We start from the raw sequence: 12,059 nt of genomic DNA, 5'->3' as shown, positions 1-12,059 counted from the left end.
ATGAATTTTCTGTTGTGAGATTATGAATTTTCTGTTATGCGATTATGAATTTTCTGTTATGAGATTATGAATTTTCATAAAATTCATAATCTCATAACAGAAAATTCATAATTTGATCAATAACGTGCCGTTAACTCCACATCCGCGATTTTTTTTTTTTTTTGCCTAAAAAAGACGTCGTTTTGACTTGTGTTCACCATTCTCGGTGAACACGATTCCACAGCATAATTTGCGGTTTGGTAATTGGTTGTTAGCTGTTAGCTGATTGCGTTAATTAGTTGATAACATTAGATGATTGTAGAAATGTGTTTGGTAAATTAATTGTTAGCTAATAGCTGTTTGATATAATTTCTTTTCTCAAAAAGCTAATTGAAAATGTTGCTTTGAGCAGCTTTTTGAATTTTAGTATTTTGGAGTTACAAAAAGTTAATTAACCAAACACTTATATTGATTTTTTTAATTAAGTCAAATAATTAATAGTTGTCAAATAAGTCAAAAATTGACGGATAGGCTAACTATTTTACCAAACAGGGCCAATGTAATGAATATAATCAATTGATGAATTTGAATGTAAAGAATTATTACATTGGAGAAAAATAAAGACAATATAACTAATGAAATTATTTTTCTTAATTAATTTATTGATACTGAATATTTTTTTTTTTTTGAATAAAGACATTGTAGGGACAATGTTGTGAATATACTCAATTGATGAATTTGAATGTAAAGAATTTTTACATCGGAGAAAAATAAAGAAAATATAACTAATGAAATTATTTCTCTTATTTAACTTATTGGTAATGAATAATTTTTATTTTTTTTTGAGTAAAGACATTGTGGACACATAATTTTAAATTAAAGAAATGCATATGTATTATTTTTTGTTGTAGCTACTAAATTATTTAATTTAATATAAGAATACTAATTATGCCAATTTTGATTGGGATGCGGTTTAAACTTAAAACCTTTCTTATTGAAATCAATGAGTAAGTTAATGGAGAATATAATTTTTAAGTGAATTTTGATTGTGATGGGTTTCGAACATAAGACCTTTCATATTGAAATCATATAATTAAGGACAAGTTTAGAAATCTCAAGAAAAAATTAAAATTTGAACAATCTGAACCATTTATTTGTTTTAATAATTTGATAGTTATTTTTTCTACCAATTATAGGCCTAACTTATTTTGGCTCTTATTAGTATAGTAGATAGATAGATATAGTAGATAGTAGATTAATGAGTAAGTTAAAAATAATAAATACTTAACGGAATATTTCGTTAATAAAGTTTATATTAACGGAATTTAAAGTTATTTAAGAGAAGAAAAAATAATGTAATAAATAGTAAATAAGGAAAATCATTTTAAAAAAATACTAAAATCGAAATAATGTGAACCATTCATTTTAAGAAACAATTACCACCAACATTTTTTTATTCCAATTAAGGGCATAACATTATTGACTCTTAGTCTGTGTTTGGAAACCCGAAAAATGATTTCTGGAAATCATTTTCCGCGTTTTTGGTGTTTGGCTACACTTGGAAAATCCAGTCAACGGAAAATATTTTTCGTTGACTGGGGAAAATGTGCTCAATTTGGTGGAAACCAAGGCCATGGTTTCTGGTGGAACCCAGTTCCGCCGGCAACCAGATTTTTTTTATTTTTTTATTTTTTTAGAAACATTTAAAATGTATTTTTTATTCTAAATAAAATAATTAAAATATTTAATTATATCATTCTACTCATTTTTCAGAAAATGAACCAAACACACCAAAACAGTTTTCCAAATGCAACCAAACACTGGAAAAGGAAAATGATAACTACAAAAAATGTCAATGAATAGGTTTAACAATGGGAATTGTTGTATGCAAAAATCAAGTGATAAATATTGCACACGACTAAAATGTCAACAAAAATGAAAAAAAAAAAAAAAAAAAAACACGCCACACACCACAACACATATTTTTTTTCCAAAAAAAAATATTTTTAACACACACAGTATAAATATTTTAAAAAGGGAAAAAAAAGGGAAATTATAACCACACAAAAAAAAAAAAACCGTCAATGGATGGGTTTAACAATGAGAATTGTTCTATGCAAATATCTAAGTCATAAATATTGCACACTACTAAACTGTCAACAAAAAAGAAAAATAAACACACAACAACACAAACGCCACATGCCACAAAACAAAATTTTTTTCCAAAAAAAAACAGACACACAGTATAACTACTTTAAAAAGGAAAAAAAAAAACCGCCAATGAATGGGTTTAACAATGAGAATTGTTCTATGCAAAAATCAAGTAATAAATATTGCACAGGACCAAAATGTCAACAAAAAAATTAAAGAAAAAAAAAACACACGCACACCAAACACCACCAAACATATTTTTTTTTTTAAACAAAAAAATTAGCACACACAGTATACCTACTGTAAAAACATTTTTTCTGGAAAAAAAAAAAAAAAGCAAATACAGTAGCCGACAACATACAATCTAACATCGCCGCTGCACAAACATAAAAAGAGAGACTGCACACTGATACATAAACACTAAGAACCCATTACAATGAATAGATTAAAAAAAAAAAAAAAAACAACAGACAATGCCAGTTAATATTAAAAACACAATTTCCTAAAGAACCAAAGCACCAAGAACCCCATACAAGGCCGTATTTTAAGTTTTGGTGGCCCTGTTCTAGTAAATAAATGTGGCCCTACCAAATTCATAATTTTTAAAATCAATACATGCAAGTTTCGAACATTTGACCTCCAAATTAAAATACAATAAATACACATTCTTACCATCTCTTCAAAAAACCTTCAAAGTTTAATTGAAAACTTTTAATTTTTATTTCTAAACTAGCTGAGTAAAAATTAAATATTGAACCTCTAAAATTTGGGGCCCCTCTAAAATTGGGGGCCCTGTGCGGTAGCCTAGCTTGCACAGCCTAAAATCCGGCCCTGACCCCATAAACCATTACACCCGGCCACCACAACCACAATGCTTGTTTTTAACATGAACACAGAATAAATACACAAATATAGCTACTAACGATGCACAATAAATACATATTGAATACAAATGGAAGCAGACATACCTGACGAATCTATATGAGTAATTCTATTTACACCACCTATTTTACTATTTGCACCACCTATTTAGTAGGTCAAATAGGGTGGTGCAAATAACAAAGTCCGCCATCATTAAATGATCAAATATTATTATTTATTTTTCATTTTTTTTATCATTAAAATTTAAATTTTTAAAAATAAAAAAAAAAATAAAAAATAAAAAATAAAAAGAGAAGAAGAAGAAGGTGATAAACCCGTCACCTTCTCCGGTGGGAAGGTGACGGGCTGCCTTCTCACCGGAGAAGGCAGTTGGGTCGCCTTCTCCGGCGAGAAGGCGACTCACGAGGAGTGTCTTCTCACTGGAGAAGGCAGCCCAGCTTAAAAAAAAAAAAAAAAAAAAATCGTCACCTTTTCCGGTGAGAAGGCGACGGACTGCCTTCTCACCGGAGAAGGCAGTCCAGTGGGTCGCCTTCTCACCGGAGAAGGCCACCCAAGTAGAAATATCAAAATGTACCACATTTTGCTATTTGCACCACCCATTAATTATTAAAAACTTTCACTTTTTATAATTTCAAGATGTCTTTTGGTCAAAGGGTGATGCAAATAGCAACACCCATCTATATCTCCAAGTGCTCACAAAAACGAAACCAATAATACAAAGAGGCAAGAATCGAAGTAAAACCACAAAGAAACAACACTGAACCCAGTAAAAAAGGGCACAGAATATAAAGGATCAATTATGAATCACCATGGGAATAAAAAGTATCCTTAATTACCATAATTAAAGCAGGTAAAAACATGCAAATCAGCCAAAAAAAAATAAACAAAAAAAGAAAAAAAATAACAAAGACTAAAACACCCCTAAACTAAAGTGACGACAATAATAGAAAAATCAGTACAAAAATACACTAAAAAACTAGAGCCATTGATCAAATAAAAATCAAGAAGGTTAATATCTGTCCACAATCCTCGTGTGAGAATATGTCGTCATTTGATCCTTAATCTATATATATATTACTTGAAATAACTTCTTAGTTTCAATTTGATTTTTTTTTGTTTAATTTACGGTTTGAGGATAATATAACATTATTGATTGATGGATTGAATGAAATATTATTGTTGGATTAAGTGGTTTATTGTGAATGATTAAATAATTGGATTATCCTTTCAAAAGAAAAATAATTGGATTATGTTGAATAGGGTTGGAAAAGGACTGCATCCTGAAGAATCAAAATTTTGTTTTTTTATAAAAAAGTATATATATAGGCGTTTGTTCCTTTTAAAGAACTGACGCCTAAGTATAAATTTTTTTCATAAAAACGAAGAACAGGCGTATGTTCTTTGCAAGAGACAGACGCCTATAGTTAACTTTAGGCGCCAACGAACAACAGACGCCTATAGTGATGACTTTTAGTGTCTGGTTCATTGGCGTTCGACAAACACTAATGAATTGTTTTTTACTAGTGTACTTCCACATGAAATATGTATGGGAACAAACTACCACTACAAAATATCAACAAGCGTTTACAAGAAAAATACATAGCACAACAAGGAAAATACATAGCTTCCTACACCATAATTTCATTACATAACGTTGTCATCTATGCTACCAACTATAACCCAAAAAGGAAGAGGCCGGAAAAATAGTGAAGATGAAGACAATGGCAGTGTTACTCAAAAGAGAATTAATAATACTTATAAAAATTCAAACCAGAAGTAGTATTTATTTAGACTATCATTTTTAGACCAAGTATTTAGACTATCGATTTTACAAAGTTGCAAAATTTTATTTTAGTGACAATCCTATATTATCTTGCATTCATATACTTTGAGTTACATATTTAAATAAACAAATTACATATGTACTTCTCCTATATAATATTGCATTGATATACTTTCAAATATTTATTTAAATATAAAAATTGAACATTAACCCATTTGCGCAATGCGCGTGTATAACTAGTAATAATATAATGAAGAAAGAGATATTATTATATTTGCAGTAGAGATCAGAGGGGGGGAAACCTAGCTACCTTGTGATAATGAAATTGCTATAGAAGCTCGCATAGGCAGTTCAACTGGCCATAGAGGTAAAAAGTTGGAAGAATGACCATGAATCGAGTCTCACCAGTCACAGTGTGGGAGCAACCTCTCTCAAAGTGAGGGGGGTTTCTTGTGCGCAATAAGCAAAGGTCTAGCCTCTGTGGCCGGAGTGTGTGGGCCCTTAGGATTGGGGTTCAACCTTTTGAAAGTATGAAGTTGCTGTAGAATTGAAGGCTTTCTAGAATGTCCAGACAAGGTATATATATATATATATATATATATATATATATATATATAGTCCATTAAAACTCCGATCTAATCGAGAAGCATTAAGCTACGAATTGAAACATCCGTTTGATAAGTCGAAGCCTGCAAATTTGGAGGATGGCTTATGCGTATATATAGCTAGTTTCAATTAATAAATAAATATAATTAAAGAATAAGGGTCAAATAGACCATCGAACTACAGACTATAATGCAATTAGGCCACTGAACTGAAAAAATCAACAATTATGTCCCTAAATTAATCAATTTCAAACAATTTTTTCAATTTCAAGACTTCCAACAAGTCAACTGGTCATCCTCTCAAATTAATTATTTTTTTAAAAAATAAATTTTAAAAAATAATTATTTTTAAATTAAAAAAAAAAAAAAAAAAAACAGATGTCTCTGGCCAATTTCTTCGTCTCCATGGCCGGAGACGAAGAAGGTCACCTTCTTCGTCTCCATGGCCGGAGACGAAGAAACCCTTCGTCTCCACTGCCGGAGACGAAGAAACCAGCCCGAGACGGGTCGTCTCCGGCCAGTCCAGTTTTTTTTTTTTTTTTAATAATATTTAAATAATTAATTTTAAAAATTTATTTTTTAAAAAATAATTTATTTGGAAGGATGACCTGTTGACCTGTTGAAAACCTTCAAATTGGAAGAATTGTTTGAAATTGGTTAGTTTATGGACCAAATTGTTGACTTTTTAGGTTCAATGGCCTAATTGAATTATTGTATGCAATTGAATGGCATATTTGACCCTTATTCTTATAATTAATAAAAGATTATGATTACCAAGATTATGTTGTCTAATGGTACCCGAGTTGGACTTTCATTTGAAAAATTGTGAGTTCAAGCCTCAATAGAGGCGTTATTGGTTCTTTGTGTTTTAGTAGGTTGAGAAAGTATATGAACGGATACTACCATGTAATAGAGCCAGTAACATTTTTCAATAAAAGGTTATGATTTATTTACACAAAAAAAAAAAAAAAAAACCCTATTTAATCTTATATTCATTTTTTAATAATGTGTCGCATTGTGATTCATCGCTCATGTATAAGATTTATACATCAACAGTTGATCAAATATTTTTTCTATAGTAAAATAGAAAATGAAAAATAAAAAGAAAATGGATCCGATTCAGATCAAAGGGTCGTTTGTTTGGTTGCCGAAAAAGCGGTGGTAATGGAATCCTACTTATTCATATCTGATTAGCTCCGATCCCTTTTCTCTGAATCACTTATTAGAAATTGAATCCTACAAAGGGAAGGGTTGTGAGGTTGCAATTTAAGGTTTGTACTGCTAATAAAGTTTCAATTCAGCATAAGATTTCTCAACTTTACATTCGTTTATCATTTCTAGTGATTATTACATTTCTCATTCTGTAATTCATATCGTTTATTAACTTAGAATTCTGAGTTTATTTGATTATTGTGCGGATTTTATTTGAAGTTGGATATCATCATGGTGCATCACGCCATTACTTTCGATCCACTCCGCCCTTTAAAAAGCAGCATATTGTCCTCAAGGTGTATGTAAAGAGGGATAAAATAGAAATCGTCTTTAATTTGTTGCGGAAGAGAAGATCCATTATTGTCCTCAAGGTGTATGTAAAGAGGGATAAAATAGAAATCGTCTTTGTTGCGGAAGATCCATTCAATTTTGGGTGGCGAGTTGGGATAAAAGTTTATTCAAGTGATTCATGTGCTTGATCATGGCCTATGAATGTGATACTCCTTTGCTTATCTTGTCTCTTAATATTTCACTTTAAGTACAGTTCTTGTGAAATTAAATACCTCTTAGCTTGCTCCCCCAATCTTGAATTATATTCCAAGTCTAAATTAATACGTACTCATGAACCTTGTATTGTGATATTCCTCTAAGTTGTCAGCTCTTTAATTTGGTGGTTGCTCATCGTGAGTGGTATGTATGTATGCATTACTTTTTTATCACAAAATATGCATCCATGTATATATGTATATTACATAATGAAAATGTGTTATGCATTCCTGTATATATGTACATGTATATTGCAAAATTAAACTTTTTTTTTAATTGGCAAAAAAAAAAAAACAAAAAACAAAACAAGCTTTGAATACAAAGATTGAGATCGAAACACAGCTGAAGGCTGAAGCATTTATTTTTCTTTGGAGTTCTAGCTGTGTACTGTTGTTGTTAGAAATATGGATTAACTTGTTCTTTGGAGTTCCAGCTTTTGCACTATATTAGATCTGTCGATTAGGGGTAAAATCTTTAATTTATGCACAAGTTTTTTTTTTTTTTGTAATAAAAAAAATTAAGTTTAGTTTCATTATGCGGATTGGTAACCATCACATATATTGATTTGCTATTGCCAATAATTTTTTTTTCACTTTCTAGTGATGTGCTTCCATGAGATTTTCTGTATGGTAACCGTCACTTAGTTATATAACCATTTTTGTCTAAAAGTTTTGATTCATTGCAGGCCATGAAACCCAGGAAACCCGCCCACCAAGCTGGAAATATTAAGCAGTATTGGGTAAACTTCATAGATGTAAAGCAAGATGAGATCACTCGTATTTCAGGTTTAAAGGGTGACTTGCATAAGTTTATAAACGACGGTGACGCAACAGTATTTAAGACCATTGGCTTCATTGCTCAAGTCGGGGACTCCCTTAAGCAGATCAATAACGAACTGGAGAAGGTATACAATTCATTTTTTGAATTAGTTCTGGTTTTTGTCTTTTTCTTTTAAATTTTAATAAATGGTTTGGGTTTGTTTTTACAGATCATAGAAGATAAGGTGGTCTTGGAGAAGGTATACAATTCATTTTTTGAATCAGTTCTGGTTTTGTCTTGATTTCTTTTAAATTTTAATAAATGGTTTGAATTTGTTTTTACAGATTCTTAGAGAAGATAAGGCGGTCTTCGAGAAGGTATACAATTCATGTTTTGAACCCTTCTTCGAGAAGGTATACAATTCATTTTTTGAATCAGTTCTGGTTTTGTCTTGATTTCTTTTAAATTTTAATAAATGGGTTTGGATTTGGGTTTGTTTTACAGATCCTTGGAGAAGATAAGGCTGTCTTGGAGAAGGTATACAGTTCATTTTTTTTAATCAGTTCTGATTTTATCTTGATTTCTTTTAAATTTTAATAAATGGTTTTAGTTTGTTTTTACAGACCCTTGGAGAAGATAAGGCTGTCTTGGAGAAGGTATACAGTTCATTTTTTTGAATCAGTTCTGATTTTATCTTGATTTCTTTTAAATTTTAATAAATGGTTTTTGTTTTGACAGATCCTTACAGAAAATGAGGCTGTCTTGGATGAACCCCAGACCTCTGCTCAACCTGCTCAACCTCAATCTCAGTTTGCTCAATATGTAAAGGAGATGGCTCCTTTGGAGAAGCAATTTGAAAAAAAGGCTACTTGTGTCAACAAGCTCATGCTGCAACTATTTGAGATTGAGGAGTATAGGGTTGATCACTCTCATAAAATGGTAAAGGTGATTCAATCCATTTCTAAAGTAATAAATGTCCTCTGTGAAGCTCGGGATGCCCTCAATAAATACACTTAGGCTTAAGGCTGGGTAAGGATATGCAAAAAGAAAATAATGAGAATTTACTAAAAATTGTTGACAATTTTTATGTGTTTGCTTCATTGAAGTGCATCAGAGTCGGATTTTAGGCTGTGCAAGCTGGGCTATCGCACAGGGCCCCCAAATTTTAGAGGGCCCCCAAATTTTAGAGGTCCAATATTTAATTTTTACCTAGTTAGTTTAGAAATAAAAATTAAAAGTTTTCAATTGAGTTATAAAGGTTTCATGAAGAGATGGTAAGAATGTGTATTTATTGTATTTTAACTTGGAGGTCAAATGTTCGAAACTTGCATATATTGGTTTTAAAAATTATAATTTTGATAGGGCCACATTTATTTACCAGAACAGGACCACCAAAACTTAAAATACGGGCCTAATAGTGCATGTATAGTGTTCAAACTAAAAAAACTTAAAATACGGGCCTGATAGTGCATGTATAGTGTTCAAACTAATGAAGAATGGGCAAATGCGAGCCTCAATTTAGAATTGTTGGCGTCATTTTTATGGTTCTGGACTGTTAGCCTAAAAATCAACATGTGGTCAGTGGCGTGTCTGCATCTCTACAAATGTTACCAAACTATTTCAAATGGAATTGTTTTCATTTTTTTTAAATTTCAAATTTTATTTTATTTTTAACATTTTTGGTGCATGAATATTATTTTTAATCACGTTTGATCTATTCGATTATTAATCCAATGAAAACTTATAAGAATTTGTCAAAACATTGACATTTGATTAAGAATAACCAAAGAATATTAACAACTACTGCAAAAATGTGTGACTGAAATTAATTTTTTTTAATAATTTATGGGGTTAATTTCATTTTTGATCTTAGATTTATAGGGCCGTTCACTTTTAGTTCTTTTTTATTAGAACATTCGCATGCATTTGGTTATAGTATTATACTATTATTGTCGCATGACCATTTTTTGTCCTCTACCAACAAAACAATTTTAATGCCGTTAAATACAAAGTCATTTCGGTCTTCAATTACGGATTTTTTCAAAAAAACAAAAAAACAAAACAAAAAACAAAAAAAATATAACGGAATCAACTTGCTGTGTATAAAAATGATCGAAATGTCTTTGTATTTAATGACATTTCAACGATTTTGTTGCCGAAAGACAAAAAATGATCATACTACCTAATTCTAGGACTAAATGTGAATATTCTAATAAAAACTGACTAAAAATAGATTGCGTGCCAAGTTTTGAACTGAGAAATCTATCTGAGTGAAACCGAGAGAATTCTGAGAAACTTAAACCAACCAAGTGTTTATCTAGAAATCATTTTGGGAAAATTCTTTTTCAACCCCAAACTATTTAAAATAGCAATTCTAGCCCTTGGTTCATGAAGCATGGTGGACCACAAGCCACCAACACCTTTGTCTGATGCAACTTTCTAGCCAAACTTTTCCCTTTTTGCCTTCCACCAATCATGAGTGATCAACCTAGGGTTTTGTGCTCCTATATATTGAACATTTATCAGACTTAGCCTCTTGGTTCCACCCTTGAGCTCCCCCTGCAAGATCACCAAGAAAACACAGTAAGTTTTCATCATCTTTCCCTTTCAATCCTAGCCTTCCATTTCATATTTGCTTCCATCCTTCTCTGAGCTTATAGGTTAATGTTGGTTGTGTGGTTTGTTTGAGATGTTTAGGAGGTGAAGGAGGTTATAGCTAGCTAAAAAAGGAGGTGGAAACCAAGCTAGAATAAGAGAAAGCTACAAAGGTATAACCCATGGACTCCCAAACTATTTTCAAGACTCTGTGAAGTCTTTTGATGTGTAGAAAATGAGTTGAAATGCTAGATTTTGAAGTATTTGAGCTATTAAGTGATCTATATCTTGTTTAAGATGTGTTGTTGATGTTTTGGATGAGATAGAAATGTCTGAGAAGTTTTTGTAGATGAAAAAGGAGGCATCTGGTGCGTAGACAGTGTGCACCAGAAGACCTAACGGTCCCAGCCAACGGCTCAACAAGGGGACCGTTGGCTAGAGCCGGTGGCTAGGCTGTCCGAGGTGCGGACCTAGTTGAGCTCCGCCCCAAGTTCCATTGAGTGTTCCAGTGCAGTGGTCGGACCCTTGTGGCTCGGTACCTCGGAGCCGTCTTGACGCACGTTTTGACTTTGATTTCGCTAAGTTTGGAGAAGATTTGAGCCTTTTATGCTAGAATTTGTAGTAGTAATTGTCATAGAAGTTGTTTTGAAGCATGTACAGTGAGTAGGAATGAAGATTATCAGACTTTGAGTATTTATATGATGAACTTGCTATCTTTTGGTTATTAAATAGAGAAGCATGAACCTTATTTGATTAGCTTGTTAGAAAATCATGCCTAAGTTGTCTGTTATAATTTTCTAAGAATGTTGAAAATGTACAGAGCATGTCCAATTTAGAAGATTAAATTACAGTAAATGTCATTTTCGAGCATATCATGTTTTAAAAGTTCATAAGTGGCCAATGTGAGTCTAAGTATTATTTTCCTAAAAACTCATATCCATTTGGAGAGTATTTATCTTGTCATTTGAGAATGAGTTGAGAATCTATGTGCATATTTGCATAAGAAAAGTGTTGCATAATTGAGATGCATGAGTGACATTTATATATATCTATCGTGAGGAAAATGGTATTTTTGGAGGACCCGTTTGGAATATGTCCTCTCGGAGTAAAAGAGAAAGCAACGGACATTGCGATCCGATATCATGTAACGCCGCGTATTCCCACGTTACGAGGTTGGAAACTTCCCACCAGGCTTGGAATCCTGGTCAGGGGTTGTGCACATTGATAGTTCGATACCTGATTCCACAGATTATGAGTATTGGAACCATGAGATTGGTTCTGTGGGCGGGATGAGAGATTGGCCGGCTAGACGCCATGCCCAATGGGTTCATTCACATTATGGTGAAGTCCGGCCTCGCCCACGAGTAAAGAGAAAGCGAGTCAAGAGACTCGAGAGAAAGAAAGTGAGTCATTGAGACTTAAAGAAAGCGAGCCATTGGGACTCAAAGAAAAGAAAAGCAAAGCAAGTCATTTATGACAACAAGAAACCTTCATATATAGAAAAGTATTCTTTTTTAAAGAGTGTGTATATGTATATCTATACTTAC

General features: G+C 32.1%; 1 protein-coding gene and 1 long non-coding RNA gene across 4 annotated transcripts; both read left to right on the top strand.

Moving 5' to 3' along the window:
- Positions 1-6,491: 6,491 nt before the first annotated feature.
- Positions 6,492-9,093, top strand: LOC109161949. Of its 3 annotated transcripts, none has more exons than XM_019310538.1 (7): positions 6,492-6,671; positions 7,844-8,062; positions 8,147-8,176; positions 8,262-8,294; positions 8,422-8,454; positions 8,541-8,573; positions 8,656-9,093. In XM_019310538.1, the coding sequence occupies exons 2-7, from the start codon at positions 7,847-7,849 to the stop codon at positions 8,932-8,934; spliced, it is 624 nt and encodes a 207-aa protein (XP_019166083.1). In that variant the 5' UTR covers positions 6,492-6,671; positions 7,844-7,846; the 3' UTR covers positions 8,935-9,093. The 3 variants fall into 3 exon arrangements, with proteins under 3 accessions (XP_019166083.1, XP_019166081.1, XP_019166082.1); XM_019310536.1 differs by having other exon boundaries at positions 8,262-8,330; XM_019310537.1 differs by lacking the exon at positions 8,541-8,573 and having other exon boundaries at positions 8,262-8,330.
- Positions 9,094-10,258: 1,165 nt separating this feature from the next.
- Positions 10,259-11,241, top strand: LOC109161950. Its single transcript, XR_002050978.1, has 2 exons — positions 10,259-10,500; positions 10,615-11,241. It is a non-coding gene; the product is annotated as an uncharacterized LOC109161950 (long non-coding RNA).
- The last annotated feature ends 818 nt before the right edge of the window (positions 11,242-12,059 follow it).

Source organism: Ipomoea nil, unplaced genomic scaffold (genome assembly GCF_001879475.1).
Source record: "Ipomoea nil cultivar Tokyo-kokei standard unplaced genomic scaffold, Asagao_1.1 scaffold2926, whole genome shotgun sequence".
Classification (NCBI taxonomy): Eukaryota; Viridiplantae; Streptophyta; class Magnoliopsida; order Solanales; family Convolvulaceae; genus Ipomoea; species Ipomoea nil.
This window is presented reverse-complemented; position numbering and strand designations above follow the sequence as displayed.

Bases quoted from the DNA above. Each gene is read 5' to 3' on its own strand.
- LOC109161949 (XM_019310536.1), top strand. From the start codon at position 7,847: ATGAAACCCAGGAAACCCGCCCACCAAGCTGGAAATATTAAGCAGTAT. The intron at 8,063-8,146 runs GTATACAATTCA...TTGTTTTTACAG, and splicing joins TCAATAACGAACTGGAGAAG to ATCATAGAAGATAAGGTGGT. The intron at 8,331-8,421 runs GTATACAATTCA...TTTGTTTTACAG, and splicing joins TTGAACCCTTCTTCGAGAAG to ATCCTTGGAGAAGATAAGGC.